Source organism: Nicotiana tabacum, chromosome 6 (genome assembly GCF_000715075.1).
Source record: "Nicotiana tabacum cultivar K326 chromosome 6, ASM71507v2, whole genome shotgun sequence".
NCBI lineage: Eukaryota > Viridiplantae > Streptophyta > Magnoliopsida > Solanales > Solanaceae > Nicotiana > Nicotiana tabacum.
Genome location: NC_134085.1, coordinates 199,809,582 through 199,833,088, shown reverse-complemented (window position 1 = coordinate 199,833,088; position 23,507 = coordinate 199,809,582). Strand labels below are relative to the sequence as shown.

At 35.7% G+C, this 23,507-nt stretch overlaps 1 protein-coding gene and 1 long non-coding RNA gene across 4 annotated transcripts; one reads left to right on the top strand and one right to left on the bottom strand.

The window, feature by feature from the left end:
• Positions 1 to 290: 290 nt before the first annotated feature.
• Positions 291 to 1,216, bottom strand: LOC107778226 (uncharacterized). The gene is made up of 2 exons (XR_001646344.2): positions 628 to 1,216; positions 291 to 540 (listed from the first exon to the last, which is right to left on the bottom strand). It is a non-coding gene; the product is annotated as an uncharacterized LOC107778226 (long non-coding RNA).
• Positions 1,217 to 11,110: 9,894 nt separating this feature from the next.
• LOC107814206 (uncharacterized) lies at positions 11,111 to 19,899 on the top strand. Of its 3 annotated transcripts, none has more exons than XM_016639570.2 (10): positions 11,111 to 11,392; positions 11,487 to 11,609; positions 11,877 to 11,997; positions 13,006 to 13,134; positions 13,470 to 13,579; positions 13,670 to 13,853; positions 15,859 to 16,053; positions 16,726 to 16,953; positions 17,097 to 17,295; positions 19,306 to 19,899. In XM_016639570.2, exons 1-10 carry the CDS (start codon positions 11,370 to 11,372, stop codon positions 19,359 to 19,361), a joined length of 1,368 nt encoding a protein of 455 aa, XP_016495056.2. In that variant the 5' UTR covers positions 11,111 to 11,369; the 3' UTR covers positions 19,362 to 19,899. The 3 variants fall into 3 exon arrangements, with proteins under 3 accessions (XP_016495056.2, XP_016495054.2, XP_016495055.2); XM_016639568.2 differs by having other exon boundaries at positions 11,112 to 11,392; positions 19,258 to 19,899; XM_016639569.2 differs by having other exon boundaries at positions 11,112 to 11,392; positions 19,196 to 19,899.
• Positions 19,900 to 23,507: the final 3,608 nt, after the last annotated feature.

Here is a 23,507-nt window from a genome sequence, read left to right as displayed (position 1 = left end):
ATCAATGCAATTTGCAATTACAACTTAAAAACTAGTATTATTCATAGTTCATTTTTGGACCCTAGCTTTTGTAAGGATTCTCATACACTAGCAGTACTAAACATGTTCAAACCAAGAATGATCCAAACATTTTAAAGTAAAGAAGCTTACGTAAAGTTGAAGAAAAATTAAAGTACATAGGCTTCGAGACTGAATTATCCAAAGTTCAGATTTGCAGTCTGGTTAGTGGCCCCTTATTACCAGCGAATTGAGTTTAAAAAATTCACAAGACAATGAGCAACACTAGAAAGTGGAATCAAAGATTATTACAGAGCATATTGACATATCATTTTAGAGTGCCAAAGTACCATATGTAATTACACTCCTTTAAATGATGACATTCCAATAAAGAAAATGACAATGCATATATGTGAGAGAAAAGCACAGTTTTGCGTCAGATTCAGATGCTATTCTCTAAATTTGTCTTTTTCCTGAATATGCATAAACAGAATCAAGACATGAAATCATCTTGATCCATCCCTAGCATATCCACTTTTCTTCCTAATATAAGCGTGAAGCAAGTAAGAACACGTTTTAAAAAAAAATACAAAGGAACAATCAATTGAATCATAAAAGAAGAAATAGCACCTTAAAATTGCAGAAGATGGAATCTAAAAGCGTAGTGCCTGTAATATGCAGGAAGACAGATCTACTCCCATACACCAACACCCAACAAGGAATTAGGACAGGGTTTCTGAAATTGACTCATGAAATGTGCTATAATATGCCGAAAGCCAAATAAGAGCGAAATTCTTCAAATCGGAACCCAGCAAAAGTTTCAGCATTCAATAACACTTTCGAAATCCAAGCAACTGATTATGCTGGAATCAACTTGGAGATTACAAATAGAGGCTAGATAAGAAATAATCGGAGTTCACTAAAATAGAAACAACAGATTTTCAGCAAAAACAATAGTGATATTGGAATTAAATCCCTCTCTTAGAACCCAGCGAGTGAGGAGCAAACAATCCCAGGTTTTCTTCATGTTTTTAGCCCTTTCAGATCTAACTTCTGCATTTTTAGTTACTACTAAGGTCTTTTGGCGTATGAGTGAGATGAGAAGAGGAGGAAATCGAGAAGAAAAGGGGGATGGTGTTCGTTCTTCTATGAAGGAATAGGGTGCGTTCTCTGGTTTTCTTTGAAGATGGAGAGCGCCGTTGTTCTCTGATGAAGGGGGATGGAGCATCTGAAATTTTTTCAGGTGTTTAAATAAAAGGAAGGAAAAAATAATTGGGCCAGGTAGTGAAATGGGCTGGTATTGGGCCGATTTTGACTTGGGTTGGGGAAATTTATTTGGATTGATTTTGGCTTTAAAATGGCCCAAGTTCCGAATTTAAACCCATTTAATTAAACTCCTTATTTCCTTTTCTTTTCTTTTTTTTAATTAAAAATCCTAGATTATCTAAAAATGTGAAATTAAACTAATTAACTAATTACAAAAATTATAAAAGATACTTAATCCTAAATTAAAAGAGAAAAATCAATAACCTAAAAATAAAAGGCAAAAGTGTAAAAATGAAGCATTTTTGTGATTTTTATTTTATAAAACAAATAATTACTAATTAATCCTAAAAATGTAAAAAATAAAGCCTAAATGCAATGCATGATATTTTTGGCATTTTTCGTGATTTAAATAAAAATTAAACATGCATAGAAAATGTAAACAATTAATAAAATTCTACAAAAATTCCTAAAAATGGAAAATAATTAGAAAAATAATCTATTTTCTTAGGACTTTATAGGAGTAATTCATATAGGGCAAAAATCATATGCTCACAATGGGCGAGATAGCCTTTGTGATGTGGATTTACTTATTGCACTATAGTTATGCTTGTCTTTCTCAGTATTGTTTGTTCCTAATAATTTTTTCCCACAGTTATATTTTTGTGCACTCGGTTGTGCTTGATATTGATGCAAGTGTGATCAGTGAGTCCGAGCATTATGGCTCGAAGGGTACCCTATATGGATTGATATGATGGGGATCGGGTTGCATGCCGCAACGGTACAGTGATGAGATGTGGCTCCTTATTTCTATTTTGTGTATGTTGCTTTTACTTTGTTGAGGATAGTTCATAATAAAGTGCTAAAAAATTTCCCTGCCTGTTTAACTTGCTTAGTAGTTTTCTTATTTAGAATTCTTACTGTTATCTGTCATGTCTGAATTTTTACTTGTTAGTGTACGGAACCGAGTTGCGTGTGGCTCCGGATGATTATTGTTGGTACTTATCGGTGTGTCTGTTTGTATTGGCTGAGATGAGGTTCCTAGACCTAGATTTGCACTATTGTATTTGGATGAGGAAGGTTTAGAGGAATAACACTATATTTTTTGGGGAAGTTGGCAATGACCCTAGTCGGGCAAGTGAGTTTCTTGACTTATTAATTAGATGAGTGGTTAAGCAATTATGCATGTTCTTTCATCATCGGTAGGGTATAAAGGTTTTGAATAAGGTTCTAATCAGTATGGGGTTTACTACCGGCATCATATTTGTTTTGGATTTGGTTTGGGCAGTAATGATGGTCAACAATTCATGTTGTGATTGTCGAAGTGATGGAGCATGTCATGTGAATAATCACATGACATACAACTTGTTCAGACTTATGCATCGTGTGACTGTGGAGATCGAATCTTGTAATGAATCCTGGATGATAGAGATGGAGTTCTAAGGTTTAAGGCTAAGATTGAAATGAGACCTCTAATTATGTTGTTTTGGGGGCCTTATATGGATTAGAGTAACGTGGGATCGCCCCCAGGTTTATGTTTAGTAAGGTTACACCGTGATTTGATAGCTTTGGAACAGCTCCTAGCACGTTCGAGGACGAACGTGAGTTTAAGTGGTGGAGAATGTAACGACCCTATTGGTCATTTTGAGTATCTGCACTTCACTCGGTAATTTAGAGACAAACTCTGTGCTTCAAAGCCTTTAGAGCCTCATTCTAGCCGTCCTTTATTTGCGTGCGCAGTCCGGGTATTGACCCCGGAGGCTTATATGCCAAAAAAAACTGATAAAAATAAGATTTTTTCCCTAAAAAGTTAATTTTAGTTAATTTCAATCAACATTTTAAATAAATGGACTCGGACTCGTGTTTTGAAGGTCCCGGTGGGTTCGTATTGAAATATGGGATCTGGCGTATGTCCGGAATCGAATTCTGAGGTCCTTAGCTTGAGTTATGAATTTTTATAGAAAATTAAAAATCTAATGTTTTTAAGAATGAATTGAATGTTTGGCATTGTTGATACCGGGTCCGTATTTGGGTTTCGAAGCCCGTTACATGTCTAATATAATTATTTTGACCTATTTGTGAATTTTTGTGAGAAACGGAGTCGGTTTGACGTGATTTGGACGTCCTGTGGTAAAAATAGAGATTTCAAAGCTTTCTTGAAAATTTAATTTGATTTGGTGTAAAATTCGAAGTTATAGGTGTTATTTTAGTGATTTGATCGCGCGAACTAGTTCTTATGATATTTTTAGACTGGTGTGCACTTTTGGTTTGGAGTCCCGAGGGGCTTGGGTGTATTTTTGGATCATTGGTTAAGAGACTAGGAAAGTTAAGAAACTTGGGAGTTTGACCATGGTTAATATCGGGTTAAGACGACCTCTTTTCAGTGTTTTGAGTGTGCAAGCAGGTCCGTAGCGTGTTTTATGATTGAAATTCATATATGATTTGTGTCCGGGAGGTTCCGTATGAGGTTCGAGGTGATTTCGGATTATTTCGGAGAAGTTTGGGTTTTGTTGGTTTCTGGTGCGACACTGTTCATTCGCAATTGCGAACCTTTTATGGAAATTGCAAAAACACTGTTTATTGGGAAATGCGAGTTCGCAAATGCGACATCTGCAACATGTTAAGTGCTGCAACCTCTTAAGTGCTGAGAATTCCAAGTTTTTGCTTCATTTTTTCATATTTTTGACCCCTAGCTTCGAGGTGAGGCGATTTTGAGAGGGAATTTTCATGCGAAATCATTGGGTAAGTATCTTTAATCAATTTTCAACTATATTTCATGATTTATACAAGATTTAACATCAAATTCATGGGAAAACTATGGAAAATTTTGGGGATTTTGTCAAAGTTTTGAAAAAATAATAATTTAAGATTTGGGAGTCAAATAAGACTCGGATTTGAAAACAAAACACATATTTGGACTCGTGGAGCTATGAGTAGTCAAGACCTACCTTTGGACCCGGGTTTTTGATCGGGCGGGCCCGGAGGTTGACTTTTGTTGACTTTTTAGAAAATGCATAAAATCATAGCTTTATTATTTGAAATTGTTTTCTCTTGCATCATGTGGTATATTCGAGTCGTCATTGGCTAGATTGAGTCGAGCGGAGGCGAATTTGTAGGCTAAGTTGAGTGTTGAGTTAGCCGGATCGAGGTAAGTGTTTTGTCTAACTTTGTTGAGAATTTTTTTTCTCTTATTTGTCATTTTTGCTACTTGCGGGGGTGATACATATATGAGGTGACAAGCGTATATGTATGTGTCAGGGTTAATCATGCTCATGGGATGGATTATGTTATATTTGCATTTGTAGAATTTTGTGACATTCTGCTTAATGCCTTGTTTGACTCTTAGATACTAAGGACATAATATTAAATGATAGATATCAAGACTTAGTTTGTTATAACTTGATCAAACTTGATGGAAATTGTAAAAATACATTGATGTACCTAATTCGGTCATCTCTGTGCGAAATCATTATCACATTACTACAACCGAATTTCTTAAGATGCTAGGCTTTATACTTGTGTTGTGGATCATTTATGAGATTCGTGGAAGTATATGAATAATACGGTTCTTGAGGATTATTGGACCATTGTTGACTTGGAAAGTTGTGATTTGGAATGTATTTGGAATATCCGTTTAAGCACTTTCCTTGATATTATTTATGCTTCCTGCCTTATTTGTCATTGATACTCACATGCTTGGTAAGAAAGAGTGTAAAACACGAAGGGTGATGTCGTGCCATTATTTATACATTATCATGTGAGGGAGAGTGTAAAGCATGAAGGGTGATGCTATGCCATATTATTGAGAGTAAAAGCACGAAAGGTGATGTCATGCCATATTATTGAGAGTAAAATCACGAAGGGTGATTCCGTGCCACATTATTGAGAGTAAAAGCACAAAGGGTGATGACGTGCCATATCATTTGAGAGTAAAAACACGAAGGGTGATGCCGTGCCATTCCATTTGTATTGTTATGTTTGTATGTTATGGCGAGGTCATGACACGAAGGGTGTTTCCGTGCAAGTGAGGACGAGGGACATGCATTTTGATGTGATATCTGTTTCCCGTGTATACGGTTGTGCCCTTACCTTGAGCTATTATTGTTGTATTTACATATTTGGGGTGACTTGTTGTTATTGTCCTGTACTTGACCTTTATCTCGATTGTTGTTGCAATGTCCATGTCTTTTACTTGCTTAACTTACAATTACCATGTCTATTTTTGCGTTTATAATATATGTTGTATCTATTCTGTTGCACTTCAGTATAAGCCTTCTACTATGCTAGTCATTCATGCCGTTACTTGTTAATTTGTAAAGAACATTTGTTTTACTCTTAATTGTTATATTCATACTTAGGCCTCCAACATTCTAGTTAATTGAAGTTGATATTTTCTGTTTCTAATTCTTGTGGTTACTCACGTGCTTTTCTCTTAGTTCTTTATTGTGATCCACATGTGTAACCTTGTCCACGGTTGCTACTTGCGTATTTCCTACTTAGAAGTTCCTATTATTGTGTTCTTGTCCTATGGTTGGTTCTGTTATACGATCACTTGGGAAAGATGAGTTGAACGCACGAAGGATGTTGTCGTGCTAATTGAATTGTTACACAATTTCATTTATACATGGTGAGGATGAAATAAAAGCACGAAGGGTGTTACCATGCCATGTAATTTGGCATTTGACATTTTGACATATATCTCGTACTAGGAAAGATTGTAAATATTTTATTGTGATTCTTACAGTATTCATTATCTGACTCGCCGGGTTGTATTTGATACTTTTATTTGTTATACTTTGAACTGCTTTACTGTTTATCTAATGTACATGTTATTGAAATAAACATCCTTTTAACTAAAAGCCTCGTCACTACTTCGACAAGGTTAGACAAAATGCCTACCAGTACATGGGGTTGGTTGTACTGATACTGCACTTCTGCACGTCCCATGCAGATTTTGGAGCGGAGTTGCTGGAATGTCGGGTGCTGATTCAGAAGATGTTCGTGTGTTTGGATATAGCTGCCACTTGTCCTTGGTAGTTTAGATTATTGCTAATCTATTTATATAATCTTCAAACAGAACGTGTATTTATTTGTATCAGTTTTGAAGTTCCAAATCTTAAAAGCTCGTGATTCGTACTACCTAGTATTGGTAAATTTTTAAATGTTCAGTTATCTATTTTCTATCATCTTATAATCTCAGTTGGGTGGTAGTTTTTGTTAGTTGGCTTACCTAGCGGTTTGAGTTAGGTGCCATCACGACTAGTTAAAACCTTAGTAGGAAAAATCTCGTGAAAAATAATTCTAGTGAAGGAAAAAGAGTACACATATTTAGTAATACACATTGCTAGTTACCTCATTAAAAACCTTATAAGGAAAACCCTGTGGGAAAAAATTTTAGTAAGGAAAAAAGAGTACATCGCGTATTTTACTCCTCCTAATGAATACCTTGTTTCAAATATTTGAGACTCTTCCAATCTTGTACACCATTTTCTCAAAAGTTGAAATTGACAAAGATTTAGTGAATAAATCTACCGAATTGTCACTTGAACAGATTTGTTGCACATCAATGTCACCATTTTTTAAAGATCGTGTGTGTAGAATAATTTTGGTGAAATATGCTCCGTCTATCTCCTTTTATATATCCTCCCTTCAATTGGGCTATGCATGCAACATTATCTTCATATAAAATTGTGGGTCTTTTCTCACATTCTAAACCACATTTTTCTTGAATAAAATAAATTGTTGATCTCAACCATACGCATTCCCTACCTGCTTCATGAATAGCTATTATCTCAACATGATTTGAAGAAGTAGCTAATAAATTGTAAACACGTATCCAGTTTGAGATCGAATTTTATGGGGATCAGATAAATAACCTGCATATGCATAATCAACAAGATCTGCACTATCTTTGTTAGCATAAAATAAACTCATATCAAAAGTTCCCTTTAAATATCGCAATATATGATTAATCTCGTTCAAATGTCTTAGTGTAGGAGAAGAGCTATATATTGCTAGTAAATTAACATAAAATGTTATGCCAGGCCTTGTAGCATTAGCAAGATACATAAGTGCACCAATTGCACTTGGATAGGGTATTTTGGAATCAAGGAGTTGCTCATCCTCTTCCGGAAGTCGGAACAGATCCTTATTTACTTTAAGTGATCGAACAACCATTGGTGTACTTAATGGGTGTGCTTTGTCCATATAAAAATATTTTAAGACCCTTTCTATATAAGCAAATTGATGGATAAAGATTTCGTTTGCTAAATGTTCAATTTGCAACCAATACAAAGTTTTGTCTTTCCAAGATCTTTCGTCTCAAATTCTTTCTTAGAATATTCAATTATCTTTTGGAGCTCTTCTGGAGTTCCAACAAGATTTATGTCATCAACATAAACAACAAGTATAATAAATTCTAAAGCTATTTCTTTATAAAAATACATGAACAAATAACATTATTTATGTAAACCTAGTTCAACAAATATTCACTGAGACGATTGTACCATATGCGCCCATATTGCTTTAAACCGTACAAAGATCTTTGCAATCTGATTGAGTACATTTTCCTAGATTTTGAATATGCTTCAGATATTTTAAATCCTTCGGGGATTTTCATGTAAATTTCATTATCAAGTGACCCATACAGATAAGTTGTAACTGCATCCATCAGATGTATTTCAAGCATTTCATGTAAGGCTAAACTAATGAGATATCGAAATGTTATGACATCCATAACGGGTGAATATGTTTCTTCATAATCGACTCTAGATCATTGTGAGAATCCTTGTGCGCCAAGGCGAGTCTTGTATCTTTCAACTTCATTTTTATTATTCATTTTTCGTACAAAAACCCATTTATGACCAACTAGTTTTATATCAGCGGGTGTTTGGACTACTGGTCCAAAGACCTCTCCTTTAGCAAGTGACTTCAATTCCGATTGAATTGCCCCTTGCCATTTTGGCCAATAAGATATATGTCAATATTCTTCGACAGATCGGAGTTCAAGATTCTTGCTATTTTGCATAATGATAAGTGCAACATTATATGCAAAAATATTATCCACCGCTGTTTCAGATCGATTTAAATTAATCCTATCATTAGTAGAACTTATTAAAAGTTCCTCACTCACCTGAGTCTCGGGTTCATTGTTTTCTTCAGGAATCTCAGAACTAATAAGATCTTAGGTCTCTTTAGGAGATCCCTTCGTAGTATCATTTTGATCATTTGTCAATTTTCTTTTTCTAGGTTTTCTATCTTTAGAACCCAAAAGGCCTACCACATTTTAGTCGTGCTTTAGGTTCAGTAGCTCTCATGCTAGTAGATGGTCCTGTTGGGACATCAATTCGGATATGCACATTCTCTGTAGGGATATGTGACTTAGTTATCATTTTCAAATCAGTAAATACGTCTGGCATTTGATTTGCTATATTCTGTAAATGGATGATCTTTCGGACCTCCTAATTACATTTAAGGGTACGTGGATCAAAGTGAGATAATGATGAAACTTTTCACACAATTTTTCTTTTTATTTCTTTTTTCTCTCCCCCTAATTGTGGAAAATTTATTTCATCAAATCGACAATCTGCAAATCGAGCAGTAAATAAATCTCCCGTCAATGGTTCAAGATAGCGAATAATAGAGGGTGATTCAAACCCAATATATATTCCTAACCTTCTTTGGGGACCCATCTTACTACGTTGTGGTGATGCTACTGGCACATCTACAGCACATCCAAAAATTCATAGATGGGCAATATTTCGTTCATGACAAAAAACTAATTGTGATGGAGAATATTTATTATGATGTGTCGGTCTGAGACGAATAAGTGATGCTGCATGCAAGATAGAATGACCCCAAATAGTAGTGAGCAATTTTATTTTCATAAGTAATGGTCTTGCTATCAATTGCAAGCATTTAATAAATGATTCTTCAAGGCCATTTCGAGTACGAACATAGGCTACACGGTGTTCAACTTTTATCCCAACTAATACATAGTAATCATCAAAAGTTTGAGATGAGAATTCTCCAGCAAGACTTACAAAATTTAGAAAAATATATCTCATAAAATCATGTTTTAAATGGCAGGACAATGTACTACAAAATTCAGAAAAAGTTCCAAATTTGCGCGGCATGGGCAAAGAGAAAGTGGTCTTTCTAATAACTACACTTCTTTTACCTTCTCAATTTACAACTCTTAATTTTTTGTGTCATTAGTAATTTTAATTTTTTAGGAAATTTATTAACACTCCTTGAACTTTCTTAATAGATAAAACTTAAATAAGCTTCATTAATATACATTTAATTAACTGTACATTACATAAAAGTGTAATGCAGACAAATAAACCAAATTTACGAGTTATTCCACAAATATATTTTAATTTACAAGTATTTTTTTCCTCATATAAAAGAGGGATAATAATGAATTCGTTATTGCTTTCTGATTTTTCTATAGACTATTGAAGCTTTATAAAATCGCGCGAAGCGCGATTAAATTCACTAGTTCATCATAAAATCGCAGTAGAGTTAAGAGCTCGCTCCAGTACTCAAATCAATACTGTTCATAAAAGCTAGTAAAAGAACTTTTAATTACTAGTAAAACGTATTGTGAAAGTAAACAAGAAAATCTCTTAAATTGTAAGAAAATGTATGGATAATTAGCTAATAATGTGACATACGACAAATACGAAAAAATAGGAGTTTCCACTTTGTTCCATGACAAAGACTTCTTTCTCCTTATTTCTTCATGTGATATGTTATTTGCTCACTTTTTTTTTTCTTTTTCTTTTTATTTCTTTGGTCTATCTACCTTAATAAGGTAAAGGTTATGTATGCGTAAACATTATCCTCCATATACCTCATTTATGAGATTCTAATGGATTTGTTGTTGTTGTTGTTTACTTATTTGGTTCGTCTTTTCATGCGCTCAATTTCCACCTTGCTATACCTCCTTATATCACGTGAGCTCTCCATTCTTTTTAGTTAGATTTTAATTTTCTCCTATATTTTTTAGAGATACATTTCTTTCTTGTTCTCATCCATGTATACACATTGATTACTTAATACAGTCGTCTATTTTTTATATTTTCGATGATATCTAATTTTTTATATCATCGATGATAATCCTTCATCGTTTTGACATGGTAAGATTACAACTAACATAAAGAATGGTGTGGTGCATATGAGGTCATGCCAAAAGGAGTGTGAAATTGCTCAATTGTATTGAGATGATTAAAATGGAATCGTTATGACCTTTACTATGTGGATTTATGACCTTTTCATATTTAGGGTATTCAACTAAGTCAACCCAAATTTAATGTGGCTCGTTCACCAATAGATAAGTTGAGGAGACATATGCTCTTTTTGTAGAGACTTACGAAAAAATCACATTGCTAGCAATCCACTGAGTACGACAACTTAGGGAATATCAAACTAAGATAAAATAACAAGCAATATAAATTATATTCAAAATCAAATAATACATATGTGTCACATATATATGCTAAATATTGGTGACTTTAAACTAACTAAACTAAATTTATTTGTGAAAAAAATATATCACCGTAATAAGATAATAAAATTCTGATGAAAAATATACTCGATGTGAAACATATACTCAAATGACAAGTTAAAGCACATTTAAATTTATCTCGTATAAAATACCATTTTTACTATATAAATTTTACCAAATAAAATTGTATAAAAATTTATTATTACTATTTTACTATATATATATATTACCAAATAAAGATCCAAATGCAAGTAACGGAGAGAAGATCCCCAAGCAAAGTACAGGGGCAAAATTGTGAATTTGCGGGGATATTAGGGTGGGGTAGTGAAATTTGGAAACTATTCTGGGCGAGGCGGAGAGATACGGCGAAATATTTGGGGCTTGAGCTATTCTTTTATAAATAAATACCAACTCAAACCCCACAAAAGAGAACACAACAATCAACAAGCATTCCACCTCCTTATGGATCTCCTTCGGACTAATATCAGAAATCACTACAGAACAGAACGGTGACAGCGAATCTTGGTGATAATTTAGGGATTCAGAATCGTTTTTTTTCACGTCTCACTGTATGAACTTTCGGATTTAATTCATTCAAATGAGTATTGAACCCTTTAATCGGTAAAGTTCTTGATGAATTTATCACTTCATATATGTTGAATTCGCCAATTATTCTTCTCTTCTCTGTTTGTTCAATTATTTTCTTGTTGGATAGATTGGTCAAACTTGCGGCTAGAGCTTTCTACGATGACATTACGACTAAAGGCGACAATCAGCCCAAATCCGGCAGAAGTGACAATCGAGGAATTGCGGTGGTCATTCTAGACGCACTCACAAGGTTCTCAACTTTTACTGTCTCATTAAATATTGTAGCTATTTTGACTCTCCGAGGAAGATAAATAAATTACTCCATTTTGAAGCTGAACTATAGTCAGTCTACCCGTCAATACTTTTCCTTTCATCTATAGTCTGTTTTTGGTTTAGAAAAAAGTTAATATTATGGAACTACAAGAATTCCATGTTTAGCGTCTTCAAACTCGCCCAGACTCCCCCAAACTACACTGTATGGAGCAGTATATGTGTGTATTAAAATCATATCTTTCAGGCGGCAATGGGTGAGGGAAGAAGACTTGGCAAAGGATTTGAAGTTGCACACAAAGCAACTCCGGCGCACCTTGCGTTTCTTTGAAGAAGAAAAGCTCATCACGCGAGATCATAGGAAAGAGGTTGGTTTTATGCTCTATTGCTACAAAGATGATCTTTTTGGTGGACTTGAATTATCCCTTCTTGTTAACTTTACTCTATCTTCTTGCATTAGTTTCAGACCGAGTGTTTCTGACTTTAGATATCTGAAGCAGCACTGTTTGTTTCCTTAACTTAGCAATTGAATCCCTTTTACATAAATTCCTCTTAAGTAAATAGTAAGATGTGAGAAATTTGTTGTTTTGAGCATGCTAAGTTGTGTCTCTTTACCCCATTTTGAGTATTGATTTGTGATGTAATTTATTTAAACGACATCTTATCTAAAGAATATGAAATTGTTACATTGTGTTCCTTTGCCTACCTACCAACACAAATAAATGATAAGGAAGCCAAGTGTGAAGTTCGGTCTTACGAAGCTCATCAATGTTTAATCTAGGCCAAAACGAATCCTAGTTTGTTATTGCCTTAATCATTAATATGTTCTCTTACACGGAATACTCCTCCTAGTTGATTTTGTGGCAAATTCTATTTGTTCTTCACTGCCTTGGGAAGAAACTAAGACCTTTCAGACAAATGCACTGCGACAACTAGGAAGAAGAGTTTTTCTATTAACAATACAATAAAGTACCATTTTGACTTTTATGAGCTCATTTTTAAGCTTAGCCCTCATTAACTTAATTGCTAATGCCACAAACTAAAGGCGTTCTAATGAAATGTTTACATTCTAAAAAAAAAGGTGTTTGCATATCCCCCTCCTTTTCCAAAAGCCGTGATAGGTGACAAGGGGGCTTTTGATTGCATATGTTGTCTGTGATGTCGAGGGGTGATTTGCCCGCATTTTTATCCCCCCTAACCTAGTTGTTAATGTGCAACCAACTCCCTCCTCTTCCAAAAGGTGATGGGTGAAAATGGGGTGATTCAATAATATGTTCGTCTGTTATTATCACATACTACTAACTTTTTCCAGATTTTGCCTACAATTATTGTGCAAAATAATCTGCCATTCATTCTCTGTCAATCTATTGTTGCAGGGAGCAAAAGGTGCAAAAGTATACAATGCTGCAGTTGCAGCTACAGTTGATGTCCTGCAGAATGGGAAAGAAGGAGATGACAAAATAAAGATGCATACTCATTCTTATTGCTGCCTGGACTATTCTCAGGTTCCCACCCCAAACCCCTGGTTGCTTAGTTAAATTTACCAAATTTGTAATTATTGAAGAATTCTGGTAGTTCTAGTCATAGCATTCCCAGACTGACTAATCGACGAACAGCCAAAAGATAGTAGTAAACGTTTTATCTAATTTTAGGTGGTTGAATTCAACTAAGAGAGATTTAAGTAATCTAAAGTAACACCAGTTTTGGTTATTATGGTACTAGCACAAGCATGATTGTTGACCAGGGATAACTTCTCATGCATCTTGGATATCTTTGATGTTTAACTATATTGCTACTTCCATCAAAGTGAAAGATTTTGGGGGCATTTAAAATTCTGCAGATATTTGATGTCGTGAGGTACAGACTACACCGAATGAAGAAAAAGTTAAGAGATGAGCTGGATAACAAAAACACAGTGCAGGAGTATATATGTCCCAATTGTGGGAAAAGGTTCTGCCTTCAATACTGCTGAGTTTTAGCTTTTTGATAGGTATACCTCTCATGACAAAATTCAGGATTTCCTTAAATATGCGAATTCAGATATACCGCGTTGGATGCATTGCGGTTGGTGTCTCCTGAGGATGAGTACTTCCACTGCGAAAGTTGCAACGGGGAACTAGTGGCAGAGAGCGACAAGTTATCCTCTCAAGGGACTGTAGATGGGGATGATAAGGATAGGAGACGGCGTCGTGAAAAATTGGAAGACATGCTTCATAGGATGGAGGTTTGTCTTTTTTCTATGCTGTGTTTAGATGTTATGTTGATATATAAAGTGCTGTCCACAATTTATTTTGTTTTTAATTCTAGGGAAACATTTGGTTATGTAATATTGGTCGATCTTGGGTGGAAGGTATTTGTGAATATGTTAAATGAAGCAAGAGCAAGAGTGCAGCTACAGTGAACTCCATAAGGGTTTATTGCTCCAGGTCTCTAGGTAGATACGCGCACACATACATGGGAAGAAGTGAATCAACTGTTTTAGCATGTACTAATCTATACACCTTTGCCATCCACCAAAATCTACACCTGTTGGGTACTTACTATGTCAGTAGATGCACTGCTATGATTCTGAACTTCTTTTGAATAAAGCTTTGTGTTTGATGTTTTCCACGTCAAAAATTGATTTTGCTGTACAGATATGATATACTCCCGGTGTTCATTTTATACGACACTCTTTTCCTTTTTAATCTCTTGTTAAAAGAAAGACATCATTCTATATTTGGAATCTCTTTAACTTTAAACTTCCATTTTTTTTAAACTTTAAACTTCCATTTTAGCCTTAATGACATGCTCTTATAGCCATGGAAATGTAATAGCATGTCAAAGTTACCAGTTCTAAGGGTACTTTTAGTATGTGCCAAAAGTATTTCCTTTCATGAAGTCTTGGTTCACTTATAAGGTTCCTATCTGTATAGAAGATTGGGTGCAATTTGTAGAGAACCATATTCTTGTGTAGGGATTTGTATATACCAGCTCTGGTGTTGCACAGTTGAATAGTAAAAAGGCTCGTTGGATTGACATCCCGTCGGGCATTTTGGTTTCAATGGAAAATAAAGGGTTCATTAACTATGGGTATTTGACTAGCACATCTTATTCCCGCAATCATCATTATTAATTTTTTGGAAACAACCTCTCTACCTTCACTGGGTAAGTGTAAGGTCTGCATACACACTACCTTCCCCAGACCCCACATGTGGGAATATACTGTGTATGTTGTTGTTGTTATCATTATTGGTTTTGCTTGTTAAGTCAGACAGAAAGAGTTGTATATGGGAGAGATGACAGTCTCATGAAAATGGAATGCCAATAAGGAAAATCTTTTTAAAGAGGAAAAGTGATGAACTTTGGAGTATTTCTTTAAAAGCTTGATGAAAGATCTGCTGAACCCAATAGGCAACAAGAGAATAAAAAGATTTCCAGTTAGTGTCTGTTTAATTAACTTGATGCACTCACAAGCATTTGCGCAGCCGCCGTAGTGCGCTTTGAGACTACTAGCTAGCTATCTAGCCCCCGATAGCAAAGAGAACTAGAGAGCCAACAATAACTTAATTTGGCATTTTTCTTCAATGGATTAGTTCCTTTTTTATAAGCAGTGATTTCTTAAATGGATTAGTGGACTGCTGCATAAATTTTTGGCATGGTTGTGTAAGGATGCTCATAAGACACTTCTACAAAATATTCTGGTTTCATTTTGGTTGAGATGGACTAGCCTCTCTCTCTCTCTCTCTCTCTCTCTCTCTCTCTCTCTCTCTCTCTCTCTCTGCCAAACTGAATGCTTCTCTATATATATTTTGGTTTCAATATAACATGATATTTCTGGTAGCTTTAAATTATAACTTGTGGCCAAATTTTTTAAGGAGACATTGGATCTTGTTATCCAGTTTGATTATTTGGCTTCGTACATCTTTGTATCTCATAAAGAAGATTCGCAACTACTCAATCCCCAAAATTGGGACAATCCTAACTGCATCCATTTTAATGTTACTGCCCTTGGTTAGTTTATTTTGCTAATAATGAGCTAGAGGGGGTCGTTGTCTTGATTTCTATAGCCGTTGATGAACTCTTAAGAGCTGCTTCATCCATTCTTTTTTCTCTTATTGTAATGTAATCCCCGGATATCTAAGATAGTTGATTTGTTTTTACTATCTCTTTCCTGTGCATCTCGTTTAGTTTGCTGAGAACTAAATTTTTTTTTTTGGACCAAGTACTGATAACTAAAAGAATTGTAGGCACAACTCAAACCGTTGATGGATCAACTTAACAGAGTAAAAGATTTACCTGCTCCCGAGTTTGGAAGCCTTCAAGCGTGGGAAGTGCGAGCCAATGCTGTGGCCCGAGGTGCAAATGGAGATAATGCAAATGACCCTTCAAAGTCAGGACAAGGATTTGGTGGAACACCTATGCCTTTTGTTGGAGAGACAAAGGTTCTTTTACCCAACTGGAAAAGGAAAAAAGAAATACTGTTGTTACAGGGTTTTACTTGGAAGCTCATCATTATGTGTTTCTAGTTGCTTCTGGGAAATGCACTGCAGTGAATTTGGTGTATATTCTTGCTCATGCATCATAGTTATGACTCCTGCACCCCTACATGAATTTTTCCAAAAATCGACCCAAATATGAATTGGATTTTCATGCACTAGTCCATACAGTGAGGTTACACTATTAAGCTTTTGCTCCGTGTTACTCTTCTTATAAAATCTTGAGGACAGCGTTTTTAACCCTCCTATTTAGTGTAACATTGGAAGTTTTCTCCATTTTGCGCGTAGCAACGTTTGGTTATTTACTATACTGTGTACAAACTTCTGTTTCCTTTCTCACTAATCACTTGACTCTATTTTTATACTTTAGCAACTATTCTGAATGCTTCCATAAAATATCTCTGTCTTTCCTTGTGAACTTGATGGAGAAAATATTGCCCGAGTTACGTAGAATGTAGGGGTTGTAGATTGGTTGAGTTCTAAAACTATGTTGTCTATGAATTTATACCACTTTTTGCTGTTTACTGCTGGTTGAGTTGCTTTCTCTGGTCTTGAGTGAAATAGGCTCTTAAACGATGATGACTACAAATTTATACCACTTTTTTCTGTTGATTGCAGGTTGAAGTTGCTTTCTCTGGTCTTGAAGAAAAAGGAGATATCAAATCTGAGATTTCAGCTACACCAATGAAAGTTTTGCCTCCATGGATGATAAAGGAGGGAATGAATCTTACAAAGGAGCAGCGTGGAGAGGTCAAGCAAGAGTCCAATATGGAGGGTACTTCTGCTGCAGCGGGGTCATCTGACGACAAGAAGTCCATAGAAACTGAGGACGTGAAAAATATAAAGGTTAAGCTCATTGCCTTTTGTATGGTTCCTAACCTCTTCCTGCCCTTCCTCCTTTTCTGCCCCTTCCTTTCTTGCTTGAATTCCTCTATGCTCTTTAATGATGCTTTAATGCCTCACCTTTTTTTTTGTCTTACTTTTGGTAGGATGAATATGTTAAGGCATATTATGAGGCTCTATTCAAGCGACAGAGAGAGCAAGAAGAAGCTACCAAAAGTTTACAGGAACCATCAACTACAGATGGAGTGGATAACACCTCTACTGAGCGCCACGTCGGCATGAAATCTAAACGTGAAGAGGAGGATGAAGGAGAGGATATTGAATGGGAGGAGGCCCCACCTGCAGGTAAATTTTATAGTGTTCGTATACTTCAGTCTCTTTTCAAAGACGTTGAAAATGGAGAAGCAAGTGAGAAGTTTGTTATTCAAGTGAGTAGCAGTAGCTTGCTCCATCATGTGTTCAGCTCCTTACCTTATACGTTGATTGTGATCCATTATTTTGAGTCTAAAATGGAGAGACCTAAATGATACAAGTCTGCAATTTTATATTGTTCATATACCTCAATCTTTTCAGTAGTTAATGATACAAGGACTGTTCAAAGATGTTGAAAATGGAGGAGCAGATGATTGAAGTTTGTTATTAAAGTTATTAGCATGCTACATCATGAATTCACTCCTTAACTTATATGTTGATTGTGCAAATCCATTTTTTGAGTCTTAAATGGAGAGACCATAAATGAAAGAAATGAATAAAAATGATATACTTTGTAGCTATGATTAGTCTAGCTTTCTCAAGTGTTTTTATACGTAATGACATGTGTAGCGAATGTGAGTGACACGTGTTATGCACTTCACAGAAAGTAGTCGTAGACTGTCTAGAGTGCCAGTAGATACACTTTGGACAAGAATATGGGAATAATAAGTTCCCTGCGAAGTTTAGTTATGTAGGTGGAACTTCAAGACAAATTACAGGGATATTCTTGTACTATCCCTTTTCTTAACTTCCTCATGATCCGTATCAAACCTAGCTAGTAAAGCAGTCTGCCTTAAGATATAGTTTCCAGACTCCCCCGTAATTGACCCCAAAGCTCGGGTGTACCGGGGATGCGGCTCGGGTATAGTAGGTCTGGATTAAATTCAGAGCTACCTGCCATCCCACAACAAATAATAGCATAAATGTGACATTGCAACTAGACAATATTCGACCAACTTCTGCATCCTTGCTTGATCCTTATCAAACTTAGCTAGTGAACAGTCTGCCTTAAGATATCTCCGACCAAATAAAAGCATAAATGTGACGTTGCAACTGGACAAATTCACCAACTTCTGTGTCCTTGCTTGGGTCAGTTCCTCCTGGGTCAAATTATTGACAACTTATCCTTGGGATACCTTTCTGAGTCACACTTTTTTTTTTATGGATCTAACGCCTTGGGAGGTTAAAGAAAACTTCTCCAATTGGACTCTTTTTTCTCATTGTTTTCCTCAAGTTAATACAAAATATCTACTGCGTCAGTATGTGTAAATTTATTTCTTTTCTTTTTTTAATTTTAAACTGAGTAAACTCAAATGGAGTATTTGTCATATTCTCTATCACAGCTGTAGGTTGTTCTATGTTGACGTTTTCTCTTCTTTATGTCAACTTTGTAATATTGATTTTCATATGTCTAATCTCATTTTTCAGTAGGATTTCCCTCTGCGGATTGTATTTATTTGTCCGGATGACGGCTGAAAGGAATACCTGTAGTAAAAAGGATGAACAGATAACGGATAACAGATAAGCCTTTGGTGAAAGATTTAAAGAAGAAGAGCAGTAAATAAGTTATTGTAGAGACTAGGAGTTGATCTGCAATTGCTTGCAGTGTTACAATAATAATAGCATAAATTAGGATAGATTTTTTTTCACAACCTAATAATAAGAAGATTGACTCGTGATGATATTCCTTCCTGGTCAGTGGTTCTACATTCCATACTGGCCATAGTTTTATTGCACTCTTTTTGTGCTCTTTCATATCGGTGGCTCCTTCAACTTACATGCAAAGTCAACATGCTGTTACGAAAGAATTACTGTCTTTCATTTCTATATTCAAAGAGCGGGTTTACTATGTATAATGTAATACACGACAACCTTGTATGAGAATTATCTAACTTCTTATAGCTGGGATGACGTGTTATTTTGTTCTGTCTGCTTGAATAGAGTTTTAAATCTGCTGATTGTTGCTAAATTTTGTCTTCTTCCAATTCTTTAGATTCTTCTTCCTCCCCCCCCTCTTCCCCAGAGAGAGGGGAAGATGACATAGATATGTTTCAGGTGATAATACAACTGGAAATTTCAAGGTTGACTTGAATGTGCTAGCAGATGCTTCAGGAGATGACAACGATGAGGAAGATGACATAGACTGGGAGGAAGGTTGATGATCAAAGTAATCCTTAAGCCATGGATTACTTCAGGAGTCTAGCCATGATGTTACCCATGCTATGGCTGGAGAAGAAAAGGGGCAAAGCGGACGGTGCAACTGTGACAGAATGATTAAGCTATGTGAGTGCGACAAAATTAGAGAAGAAAACTATTTAAGGCAAAATGGTTGAAGCCGGCATATGGGTTTCGTCAATGGATGCTCTATCTGGTTTCATCTTTCTCGAGTTATTATTCTTCATGAAAGCAATTTTAGGTGTCGTTTTGTTGGTTACATAAACTTGCAGCAAGTGGGTGTGGGTCTTTTTGTCGAAATGGAATGGCAATTGCTTTGGATGACGGAAATAAAAGATTGTTGAAGGATCAATGTAATACTAACTTTAGGTACACGATCTTCTCGTGAACACTGTATTTTATATCTACCTTGTTTCCATTTTCCTCGGCAATGGTTTTAGGGGTAGCGGATTTGTTCGCTGTATCATACATCAAAGTTAACTATTGGGAGCCAGAGAAATTATAGTAAGAAAACAGTACGCGGACAGATCTGTTGTGAAGTTTTTCATGTTCTCGAGTTGGGGCTGGAAGCTTAGCTTACAATAGCAGACACACATTGCTGAATGCTGATAACGTAAAGTATAAGTTTGGATTAAAGCTTTTTGTCAAGACTTATGAACTAGTTAAGATGTGACAATAGATTTACACTACCTAGATCCTTCCTGCACGAGTTCGTGCGTCCTAAGCTGTGAACAAATCATGAACTGGATCCTTAATATCCTTAAAGACGGAACCTAGCAAGTTTTGCTTCTAAAGTTTTGTTATGGTTGAGATTTAAGAAGAGGATTTTTTCATAAACCACTATAGTTTAGAGCCTAATAACAATAATTTGCGTAATTACCATTCGTAGCTAACCTGTATCACTTGTATTCGAATGCGCAACGAATACAACCTATGTCAATTGTATTCGTTCTATTCATTCGTGCAACGAATAAAATATGTATCAACAGTAACCAAGGTGAAATACAAGGGTGTATACAAAGTATACAACTTGTATCAACTGTATACATGTGTATATACAAAGGATACAACTTGTATCGATTGTATTTGTTCACGCAACAAATATAACTTAGGCGAAATACAGAAATGCAGAAAAATAAACGCTCTTGTTGAGATTTGAACTAAAGACCTTCTCTAGCTAAGCAAGCTCTCTAACCAACATTTCAGTTCAAAATAATTAATCTCTTATTTTATGGATTTGCTATAAAATTTAAATATAGCTACGATTGATAAATTTGGTGAAAGTATAGCTACGAATGGTAAATATAATGTAAATGTTTGATGTGTCGCGTAATTTTCTCATTTTAACAAACAAAGCATTTCTGGAGGGTGCGTCACGATTGACAACCGAAATGTCGTTATTAATATCTATATCTCGTGTGCTTTTGCGTATCAATTGTAATCGTGCTTAACTGCTTAAGTTTCTCTGATTGGATTAACAAAATGGTGTTACTCTATTTGTTTTTCTTCCAAAAAGAGAATAATACATAGTGCTTAATAACAGGATCATGTTCCAGCAAGAAGCTAGCTGTATAAGCTAGGGAGATTAAGCCAGCTGGAAAACAAGATAGGCCTTGCTTGTCTTTTTTTTTGGTAATAAAGACATATATTAAAAAACATATACTAAGAGTCATTCCATAGTACATTACAAATGGGAACTGTTCTAGGACACGTAGTTCCTAGCTTGTCCCTTTCCAAAATAGAAATAACAAAAATAGGAGGAATAAGATAAGTTGTTAAGTAAGTGTTGGTAAACTGCTTCCATTCTTCGCCATTGAATCAGTCGCCTGGTTAGCCTCTCTGTAGATGTGCTGTAGTGGCGGATCACCTGCTCTACTCAATAGGCATCTGCAATCATCAATTAGATTATAGGCACATTCCTTATTATCAATTAGATTAATGAGCTCCTTACAATCCGTTTCAATAGTGAGATAGAGGTAATTGTTCTCTATAGCTAATTTCAGGCCATGCAGTACTGCGAATGTTTCCATGTAAATGTTGGTTGCATGTGAAATACCCATGTTGTATCCCAAAACCCATTCTCCATTGCCCCGTCTGATGATTCCTCCTATTCCACCTTTACCCGGATTTCCAAAGCACGATCCATCCACATTTAGTTTATAGATATTTTGTTCCGGCGGGTTCCATTTGATGAGGATGGTATCTCTAGTTATTGAGGATCGATTTTGGTTTGTGGCCAGGAGTTTATATTCCATGGGTTTGATAACAATGTTTTTTAATAGGAGAGGTTTGCTAGTGTTGTTGAATATCGTCTCATTTCTATGCAGCCAGATATGCCAGAGGATGAAGGGAAGGACATCAGACCGGACGAGATATTCATTGAATCTAATGTTCGAGCTACTTTGAGCTTTTAACCAGATGTGCAATGTGTATTTGTCTGATGGTTCTGGAAGGAGAAGTTTGAAGCCAGCTTGGCCCCAGATAGTTTTGGAGTGCTTGCACCTAAAGAACATATGCATTATATCTTCCCTCTCAATGCTACAAATGTTACAGGTTGGAGAGTTGGTGATGTTCCTGTTGAAGAGCATTTGTGATGTGGGGAGTTTATTATGAATAGTCGTCCAAAGGAAGAATTTTATTTTATTGAGACTATTAATTTTCCATAGCCATTTGTAATCTTGTGTGACCCCTTCTTCTCTCCATTGGAGCATTTCATAAGCTGATTTGATAGTGAAGATCCCATTGGTACTCTTACCCCAGCTATATTTATCTTCGATAGGTTGAAATTGCTTGATGTATGTGCTATTGATTTTGTTCTTAACCTCGATGGGAAGCTGGAATGATAATTTGTTAAAGTTATAAGAATTATTTTCAATAATGTCTGCTAATGGTTGGTGTTGTTCATGATTCATCAATGACCCTTGGATTTGGGCTCTTAGAGATTCCTCATTGCTTAGCCAGGCGTCTTTCCAGGTCCTAATTGATTGTCCGTTTCCAACTTCCCAATGTATATCTCTTTTACAAATGTTTGCGCCCCGGACAATATTTTTCCATATATGGGAGCCATTTTTATCTTGGAGATTCCAACTTTGTTGGGTGTTCTTATTATTATATCTACTATGAAGTACCCTACTCCAGAGGGATTTATGATCTTTTTTATATCTCCAAGCTAAGCTAGCACTGAAAGATTGGTTTTTCCATTTTGTTTTGTATAGTCCCAACCCCCATCTTTCTTTTGCTTTGTAGCAGTGTCCCAATTTATCAAGTGGCATTTTCTTTTTTCTGAGGTGCTCCCCCATAAGAAATTTCTTTGTATTTTATCAATATTATTAATAGTAGCTTGGGAAAGATTGAATATTTGCATAACGTGGTTAGGAGTTGCGGCCAGAGTTGACTTTATGAGTGTGGTCCTTCCTGCTATATTAAGGAAATTGATTTTTCACCATTTTAATCTATTGTTTAGTCGATCAATGATATACTGGAAGTCTTTCTTTGAGGAGTTAGAGAACCCTATAGAAAATCCTAAGTACTTTCCGAAATCTCTAGTGTGGCTTATTGAAAAACAGATGCTAAAGTCGTTTTTATGTCAATTGGAATATTTTTGGAAAATATTAGCCTTGATTTGTTATAGTTGATGGATTGCCCCGAGTATGCGCAAAATTTATTGAGGGTATCTATGATGGAGTTGCAACTTTTTTGGTTAGCGTTTGCTAGTAGGATTAGATCGTCTGCAAAGAATAGATGTGATAACGAGGGGCTGTTTGGAGAGATCTTGATTGGGTCCCATCTGCAACAGTCAATTTCATGATGGATTAGTCGTGACAGCATTTCCATGCAGATGATGAATATTTAAGGGGATAGGGGGTCGCCTTGTCGGATACCTCTTGACGGTCTAAAGAATTCAGAGTTGGATCCGTTGACAATGATAGAGGTAGACATAGTGGAAATACAGGACATGATTAGATCAACTAAATCTTGAGGAAAGTTTAGGGAAGTTAGTGAGAACTTTATAAAGGACCATTCTAGTTTATCGAAAGCTTTTTCTAGATCTATTTTAATCAGCATTTTCCCTTTTGTTCCTTTTAATTTTTTAAAGTGATTTAGGGTCTCGTGGACAATAATAACATTGT